Source organism: Phalaenopsis equestris, unplaced genomic scaffold (genome assembly GCF_001263595.1).
Source record: "Phalaenopsis equestris unplaced genomic scaffold, ASM126359v1 Scaffold000288, whole genome shotgun sequence".
In the NCBI taxonomy this organism is placed as follows: domain Eukaryota; kingdom Viridiplantae; phylum Streptophyta; class Magnoliopsida; order Asparagales; family Orchidaceae; genus Phalaenopsis; species Phalaenopsis equestris.
Window position 1 is genome coordinate 490,814 of NW_018164730.1, and position 9,589 is coordinate 500,402.

Below are 9,589 nucleotides of genomic sequence, written 5' to 3' on the forward strand. Positions count from 1 at the left end.
AGCTCAACATACAACGAGATGATGACCAAATTGATATTTTCATGATATGTATTCATGCGCTTTTGCCCATATGTTTCCCTCAGTCACAAAATATTAATGAGAAAAAATAGCAAAAAAAATAAATAAATAAATATAACATGTATCTTTCATTTGTCATATTGAATTATAAAACAATATCCCATCAAAATCCTTCAGAAATAAGACTATATTCTTACATTAAAAACAAAATAAAACAAATTTAATATCAAATTTAAAATATTTTTCTCATATTCAATCATGCAAATATTTTCCCCATGTCTGCCTTCTTCCATCTTCAGGCTTTTGGCCCCCTAACGTGGCAAACAACGTGAAGCATAAATGATGTATTTAATCCTGCAGTGCACATCGCCTGCATAAAAAACCAGCCAAAAATCAACAAACTTGAGAGAGATTTCACATCGCAGCAGACTAATTAATACGGCAAGACTTCATTTTTAAAGTAGAATTGTCAATCAAACGGCAAGCTACCTCCTCCAGTTCATTAAAATAATATATCTCTGAAAATGAACCGTCTCTGTGACATACATATTTATGCATAATCTGCAACTGTCGGAATCATCCAACTCTGTTTTCACTAACCATGAAGAAACTTGCAATAGTTGCAGCTCTATTGATTTGCCTACTCGGTAAAGGTAACTTCAAAGCTTCAACTCGTATTTTCTGAACTTAGGAATGCTTCAATTATAATCTTAATATATGTTATATGTTTGCTTTCTTCTCAGGCGTGGCTACCACAACCTTCAAATTTGCCAACAAATGCTCCTACACAATCTGGGTCGCCACTCTCTCCGGAGCCAACAGCCCCCCTCTCTCCCAAACCGGCTTCCAACTGCAACCATCCTCCTCGTCCTCCCTCCCCGCCCCTCCGGCATGGTCCGGCCGCTTCTGGGGCCGCTCCTTCTGCTCCACCGATTCCTCCGGCAAGTTCTCCTGCCTCACGGGTGATTGCCGCACCGGCCAAATCCCCTGCAACGGGGCCGGCGGTTCCCCTCCCACCACCCTTGTCGAAATCACTCTCGGGTCCAATGACAGCAACAAGGACTTCTACGATGTCAGTCTCGTTGACGGCTATAATCTTCCGGTCGCGGTGGCGCCGGAGGGCGGCTCGGGGGATTGTAAATCGGCTGGTTGTAAATGGGATTTGAATGGGAAATGCCCTCCCGGATTAGCGGTGACCGGGCCGGGCGGGTCGGTTATAGCGTGCAAGAGTGCTTGTGAGGCTTTTGGGGACCCGAGGGATTGTTGCACGGGCGCGTACGCGACTCCGAGCACGTGCGGGCCGACGAACTATTCGATGGTGTTTAAGAGCGCTTGCCCGGCGGCATATAGTTATGCGTATGATGATAGAAGCAGTACTTTCACTTGCGTCGGGCCGCAAAGCTATACGTTGACATTTTGCCCGTGAGTTTTGGGATTTGTTGTGGGTGGGGCGATGGTTGGTTGATGTGTATGAGATGTGGGATGTATGGATGTATGTGATTGATGGGGAGGATAGTAGATATGAATGTGTGGTTTATGTAATAAAACTTGTCCTGATTTTATGTTCTGAATTCTTTTGTTTTTCAATCACTTTTTGTTGAGGTAGCTTGATTTATTCGAATAAGAATGTGGTGTGTGTGTGTGTCTATTTATATATATATATATATATATATATCACACACACACATACACACACACACAACAAAAGCGAAGAACACGAGTCGACAATGGCCGATAACATGACGGGCTGACATTGGTATGCAACAACAATGATAAAGGCTAGTAGTGATTGAAAGTGAAACAGTTGGGATCTAGTGAAAGTTGTGGTGTTGGACGGGTGACGATAGTATGCGATGACGGCGACCAAATGAAAATGTTCTGGTGCTACCACAGTGGTGACATGGAGATCATGCTTTGGCAATAACGATAGTATATCGCAAGTGCTACGGTTGTCAGGGGTTAGAGGTATATGACTAGTCATAATGACAGTTGGAAATGATTTGCTGATGATGAAAAGGTACTACAATAGTTGCGACTATCAGGTGGCGGTGATCATAATTATGGTGATCAGGGGATGATCTGGCGACAGCGATAGTTTTCCACAATAGTTGTGATTTTCGGGTCAATGGTCTAACAATGTGGCAATCAAGAAATGTTGATCCTTTGATGGTGATAGTGTACTACAATAGTGACTATTGTCGGTCATTAGTGATCCGTCATTACATTGAATTGTAGGTAATACAACGATGACGATTGTGGTCAATGTTGAAGGTAATGCCCCACCTCATTTGCCAAACTAAATTTTAAGCTTGAGCAATATTGATAGTGTTGAGTGTCAACATTAAAGTATACTCTAATCAGGTGACTGCATAAGAGTGATAGACGGGTGACACAATTAATGAAAAGTTATAAATTAGCAACATCGTGGTTTGCATGGCTAAATATATTAAAGAAAATCTATAATGGATGTTTACCTTATCAAAGTTAATATATATAATATATATAAGGTAACATGAGAAATTCACCAAGGATGTTTGACTTATTTGAGGTCATTTATATAAAATAAGTCATAAATAATCCATCAAAGATGTTAGACCGATTTGAAGTTATTTGTATATAAGAAGTTATGAGTGATCCTCTAATGATATTAGACAACTTGAAGTTATTTGTATATATGAAGTCATGAGCGATCCACTATATATCCTAGGTTATTAGTAGGAGCAGAGTTTTCACTTGATGATCATAAACTATTTGTGAAAAGTGGTCGAGATAAATCCACCAAGGATTAGATCAATTTGAGGTCATTTATACATAAGAAGCCTTGAATGATCCATCAAAGATGCTAGATCTATAAGAGTTTTCACTTGATGATCATAAACTATTTGTGGAAAGTGGTCGAGATAAATCCACCAAGGATTATATCAATTTGAGGTCATTTATACATAAAAAGCCTTGAATGATCCATCAAAGATGCTAGATCTATCATATGTTATTTTGTCAGAAAATGTTTGACAACATTAACCTGTTATGGACAAAGTTAAGTGAAATCCACCAAAGAATTTTGTCCCATTTTAACTTGTTAATCGAAGTTTTTGCTTGTTGATCATAACCTATATTAGAAGAGCACTAACAAAATCCACCAAGAATTTTTAACATATCTAAAAAAATTTTGTCCCATTTTAACTTGTTAATCGAAGTTTCTGCTTTTTGATCGTAACCTATATTAAAAGAACACTAACAAAATCCACCAAGAATTTTTAACATATCTTATGTTGTGTATTTGTGGCATTTGATTGATGATCGCAGTTTGTATTAGAAGAGGTATATTGTAATCCACCAAAGATTTTTTACTTTACCTTGCATTTTTAATCGAAGCACCTACTCGACGACTGTAGGCTATATTCAAAGAGATTGAATTGAGTCCCCATGAGATCGATTAAGCCCATAATGAGGTGCTAGACATGTTCTGTGTTTCTTAATTATGGGGTGTATATTGATATGGACTTTACTTCTTATAAATATTTTTGTATTCATATTCAAAAAAGGTATTTGAAAATTTATTCATTATTTCTTTTAGATTTGTTGTCCCCCAATAGAGGTATTGTCCACACAAGCTTAGTTATTATGTATAAAGCAACCCGTGCATCTAATATTAAGGAGGTTAGTTTCTTGATCAAATTGAGAAGGAATTGATTTCGTATGATGAGGAGGCGTTCAAAAGTCTTTCTAGATAGACATATCAGGTCAGTGGTTAGTCCCACCCCCCACTCGTATGATGAGGAGGTGTTCAAAAGTCTTTCTAGCTAGACATATCAGGTCAGTGGTTAGTCCCACCCCCCACCCCCCTCCCAGCTTAGATTCAGTTTTTATAGACTTGATATCTGAATTAAATACAAGAATACTGCCTCAACACAGTCGCGCATAGGACGTTGGCATGAACACCTTTTGAGATTGTAGTGAATGTTGCCCCTTAGCTCGTAATTTGTTCTCATGGATTTTGATGTCTGAATGAAATGTGGAATGACCATTCCACCAAGATCATGCCCACAACATTTATGTGAATGAATTTTCAAGACTGTGGTGAAGGTTGCCCCCATCATCAAAAAATATTTTAAAAATAATCTTTCAACAACTCTCCTTCACTTTGATAAATCCTAGAGTTATGAAAGGAGTTTTTGAAAAATATTCAACCTACAATGAATTGCTCCACAAATAATTTAGTAGGCTTATCAGAGGGATGAATGATTTTTTCTAGGAATGAGTAAAATCAAGTATGAACTTGGCCTTTAGGAGTATTAGGAGAAAAATTGATAAATTAAAGAAGCTCCTTGCATGTGCATAATGATTCTATAATAATCAGTATGTTCATATATCAAACATCCCATCATAAGAATCATTGCTTGAAAAGTTTGAACCCTGTTGAAATACAATGTTTAATGACAATCTCATCCATAATAGAAGACTCTTGAGAATTACCCTGAGCAGAGAAAATAACTTCTTGTAGAGCCTCACTCAAAAGTTGGAATATCTTGCTTTTAGACTCTTCCATTTTTTCATGTAAGATCTTTAAGAGGTGCAAAGGAGGTTTTTTTTCGCCAGCTAGGAGATGTTTATCATGGAAAACAAAGTAATGGCTTAGCATTTTGGACATTGAGACTGTGCCCTCGAATAATGAGTATTAGAGTAAGAAGCTCATAAATTGCAATTGTTAGCCATTGTAGAAGTATTCAAATATTAAATATTTTATTTAGATACAAAAGTATTGTTAGAAATAAAGATATTGCTTTTAACTTTTTTTAAACGGGTGAATTTTAATAAGTTGCTCATTTCATTTCTAATTTACGACTTGTTTGAGTTTTTTTTTTTAGTTTTTAGTTTTATTTTTATCTTTATAGTCATTTTAAAAACATGTTTGATTATTAATTTTACACTTTTTATTTTTTATTTTTAAAAACAAAGTAATTTATTTTTTAAAATATTCAAAAACATAAAAAAAAAATATTTTGAATATTTCTTTAAAATAATTAAAAGTATTATAGCATACAAAATTTGTTTCATTTTAAATTAAAATACAAACAAAATAAAAAAATAATATTCCCAAACAGATCCTTAATAATAGAAGCATTGCTAAAAATATTTAAAGAGCAAAAAAACCCTAATCTTTGGCATTAGCATTTTCATTGAAAACAATTGGGACATTTTCATGAAAATGCTCAATCACTACAAAGAATTTAATGCATTTGTTGCATTCAAAACTTGAAATGAAACATATTTGTTGCATTAAAATGTCAGTGCATTTTCAAAGTTTGTTAAGAACTTGAAAATTTTGCAGTGTCAAGTTCAAGTAATTAATGAGTTCTTTTTATGAATGACATTTAATGTACATATGCCAATGAGAAATATTTCAATTTTATGAATACAAAGTGTTGAATTTTTTAGAACATGTTATAGAAATTATTCTTTATATCCATATATCTTTGTCAAGAAATATTATTGGCAGATCACTTGGATACAAGTCTTTCCTTAGTCATTTTGAAATCATGATGTGCTTTGAATAGTCATATTAATACATGTTATAACTATTGGGTGAAATGAATAATATGTTTGAGAAGTATGAAATGCAATACGAGATTGTATAAAAAATTGATTAATCAACTTCAATAAATTTATGCACATAAATGTTAACTTAAATGCCTAGTGTGATTTTAATTCTTAATCATTTGTGGAATTCGTACTAAAAAATAATTAACTTGTTATGTGGACACCTTACTTGAATAAAAAATTGGTTTGACTAATGGTGATTTATTTTGAAGGTATGGAAATCTGGATGGCACTAATTTTATTTTTTAGTCAGAATTTGGTTGAGTGGCACCTTTTATATCAAATGATGAGACAATTTGGCAGTCTATAATCTATCATTATTGAACTAATAAATCAAACTATTAGGCTTGTTGAATGGATGGCACTGATTTTATTTTTTAGTCAGAAGTTGGTTGAGTGGCACCTTTTATATCAAGTGATGAGACAATTTGGCAGTCTATAATCTATCAGTATTGAACTAATAAATCAAACTATTAGGCTTGTTGATAAAAGAGAAGTGGCGAAAGTAAACTAGTTACAATACCATCACAACTATTTCGAGTTATGGAACCATCAATAGATGTTCATAATATATTTGAATCTACTATGATGAGACAATAATGAAGAGCTTGCAGTTTGCATACAATCGTATAGATAATGGACTCTAATTTATTTAATGAAGACACATACACAACTAACATATCTTATTACCTATGTTCAATAGGGGAGTAAATAAATGTACATTATAAGGTTTCATATTTAAACTAAACAAAAACATTGGTTTCCATTAATTTGAAGAAGTTTGGTATAATTAATGAAAGACTAGATTATTTCAAATGAATAGACACACAAATCTATTTACAAGTGGACTTGATGAGAACTTTAGTTTAATGCAGCTTAGTTTGGATGAAATTAAGCAATTCTTATGTAAAGTGAAGCAATTAATTCACAATGATTACATTTCATTTTATCATAAAACTAAGCATGATCATTGCATAGAGTAGATTCATAAAAGTCAAGAGTGATGATAGGTTCCATAGAGATTTATTTGATGATCTATGATGATTGGTGCTAAATACTCCAAGCATATCAACTTTCGTTGCTCAATGGAGATCAACTACTAACACTTTATGATGCTTCACATATGTGGGCCTTTTGACCCATATAGACCTAAGACTATTGGTTATGTTAGGGACCAAAAATTTAGGGCACCCGCCATCCTTTAATCTAAAAGTGAGTGATATACTAATGATTTTTGATATAACAAGACCATTATTTGAATTTCACTAATAAAAAATAAATTAGCCCCAGTCTACCAAGGTTTATTTTTCTCTTATTAAACCATTAAAGAATGAAGAGCCAATTATAGAGGAGCAGTGATTGGGAGGATAATTGTTGTGAGCTCCTAGTAGATACACCACTGAGGTGTTTTCTAATGTTGTGAGCTCCTAGTAGATACATCACAATATTGCAGAATGCAAGATAACTTGGTAACGGTATTTTCTAATGCAGTTTTTAACAACAAAAGTTAGTTCATATTTCAACCTATGATATCAGTATTTTATGTGAAGCAACACTTATATTTAACCCATATGATGAGCTGAGATAGTAATAAAAATTGTAAGTGTGATTAAAAATATCAATATAGATTGCAATTACTAAATATTCATTGAAAAAGTAATATAAATAAGAAAACACAAAAGCTTTAAGATTCTAACAAATACATATTTTCTTTTTCACATGCCTAATATATATGAAATATTATCATAAGAAAATAACTTAGAATATATTAGTTATTAATTTTAAATCTTAATTATTATTTAGTTAATAATTGCAAAATAAAAATTAAAGATTTACAAAAATATCTTTTAAGAACATAATATTTAAATCAAAATTTAAACCATTTTAATAATATCAAAATATTAAATGATAAAATAAATAGTTTAAAAATTATATTGTAAAAATACGAGATAATAAAAAATATTTGGTGTATTATAACCGTATAATGATGCACTAATCCAGCCTAAAAATCACTTTAGTATAATAAATCAGAATTACAAGAAAAAGGGAAATTTACATATACGAGACAATTCTTACCTATTTACATATCTAAGCCATAAATTTTGATATTTACACTTATAACACTTTTAGGTCAAAAACATGTGCGTGAAAACTGTATTTTATTTTTGAAAAGTTAGTTACAGTGATGCTTTTTATGTGATATTAACAATTTGTGTGTTGTATATATAGTGCTGCAAGCCGTGGGTTGTTGGTGGTCGTGGGTTTGAATTCCCTTCTGGTCAGTCTGTCATTAGTTAGACACATGAGGATGAGTGGGGAACTCATATAATAGCATACAACCATTCTTTAAGATATATATATATATATATAGAGAGAGAGAGAGAGAGAGAGAGAGAGAGATTTAAAGAATGGTTATTTTATTATTTTTTTAAAATATTATTTTGATGTGATATGGGCATAAATTTAAGAAGTAATGTTTAGGTGTTAGATATTGATACATCACCAACAAATTTTCATCATCTGTCACGAATCTCGTTGTAATATTTTGAGCAAGAAATATTCAAATCTTGATAAAAAGTCATCCAGAGCTCTGACTTCAGCAAACTTATAGTCAAGCTAATCGACTCGATGAAAAGGACCTAATGATATCAAAGTTAGTCCAGTCTGAGTCAAATCAAGCCTAGATCAAGCGATTAAATTATTCTTGGAAGATTTCCAGACACATTTGAAAGATCAAACGAATGTTGAATTCAACGAGTTCATAGTCGAATCGAGCGTCTTGATAAGACGAATCCAACAAGCCTAAAATTGCTCAATTCCAGCATCGTTAAGACACTCAAATGTTCATCAAACGTCATCAGATCGAGGGAAGCTCTCCGAACCGTCTGATCAAAATGGTTCATATTCGTGCAATAATTGCACCCTGAACACTATAAACAGAGCCACACCCCTCACATGAGGAAGAAGACTTGAAATAGAACTTGAAGCTTTGAGAAGAAGCTTAAGTACAACATCATCCCTGCCACCGCAGATCGCCGTCGACCAGCATCGATCACCGCTGACCTCCGTAGATTACCGCAGATCGTCATCAACTGTTGTCTCGACGTTGTATCTTGAAAAATCTAGTAACTTTTTCCCGTCTGTGGGACAAGGGGCGTATATAATCATCAACTTATAGTGAATTTTTATAATTGGACAGACCTCGTGGTTTTTTCTCTTTACGAGTTTTTCACATAAAAACTTATAGTGTCATCACATGTTGATTCTCTTTCATCTAAGTCTGTATTGAATCCTCGTACAACTCTATGACAATAATTCATTACTCTACCGCAGTGAATTTTCTAGCACGCTTCAGAGATACAAATACATAGGAATAGGGTGGCATATATGTAAATGTCCCTGTTATTTTTTCTGATATTTACAATATTATTACATTGTTTAAATTTATTATAGCATTTTACTTCGCGGGCTGAAAATAATTTAAAGCTTTGATTTTTTTTTGGAAAATTAAGAGCCTGTTTTTACTAAATAAAATGAATTAAATTAATAAAGGTAATTACAATTAAAATTCTACATCGTCTCTGTCCTGTTTCAATGGCGTCCTCCTCCGAGCCGAGGTGAGGGGAAAGAAGAAGACGACGCGTTGCATTTTTTGGACACTAATCAATATTTTTTTCTCCTTATTTATTGTTAGATATGTAGTCCTCCGATCTCTCTCTGTAATCTGTATCAGTAGCTGAATCTCCTCCAGCTCTCCCCTTATTCTGTCCACCTAACCCTCTCGCTAACACAATCAAGGTGGGCATAAGGGAGCAAGTAAAGTTGCAGAAAGCGGGGAAGAGAGCTTTAGGGATTGTTCGCCGCGCCCTAAGCTGGGAAATTGATGCCGAATGGGTTCGTCATCGGGCTCCGGGAGTAGCCATGATTTCTCATTCAAGATTTTGATCATCGGGGACTCTGGAGTGGGAAA

The 9,589-nt window shown here is 33.9% G+C and overlaps 2 protein-coding genes across 2 annotated transcripts in view; both read left to right on the top strand.

Annotated features, from left to right (window-relative positions):
* The first annotated feature begins 239 nt into the window (after positions 1 to 239).
* LOC110025109 (thaumatin-like protein 1b) lies at positions 240 to 1,523 on the top strand. Its single transcript, XM_020725392.1, has 2 exons — positions 240 to 671; positions 762 to 1,523. Exons 1-2 carry the CDS (start codon positions 620 to 622, stop codon positions 1,442 to 1,444), a joined length of 735 nt encoding a protein of 244 aa, XP_020581051.1. The 5' UTR covers positions 240 to 619; the 3' UTR covers positions 1,445 to 1,523.
* A 7,672-nt stretch (positions 1,524 to 9,195) lies between these two features.
* The window catches only part of LOC110025107 (ras-related protein RABC2a-like), a 22,022-nt gene continuing 21,628 nt past the window's right edge, over positions 9,196 to 9,589 (top strand). The window contains exon 1 of the mRNA XM_020725390.1: positions 9,196 to 9,581. Within this exon, the coding sequence (XP_020581049.1) occupies positions 9,510 to 9,581 (72 nt within the window). The 5' untranslated portion in view covers positions 9,196 to 9,509. The remainder of the gene's footprint in view (positions 9,582 to 9,589) is intronic.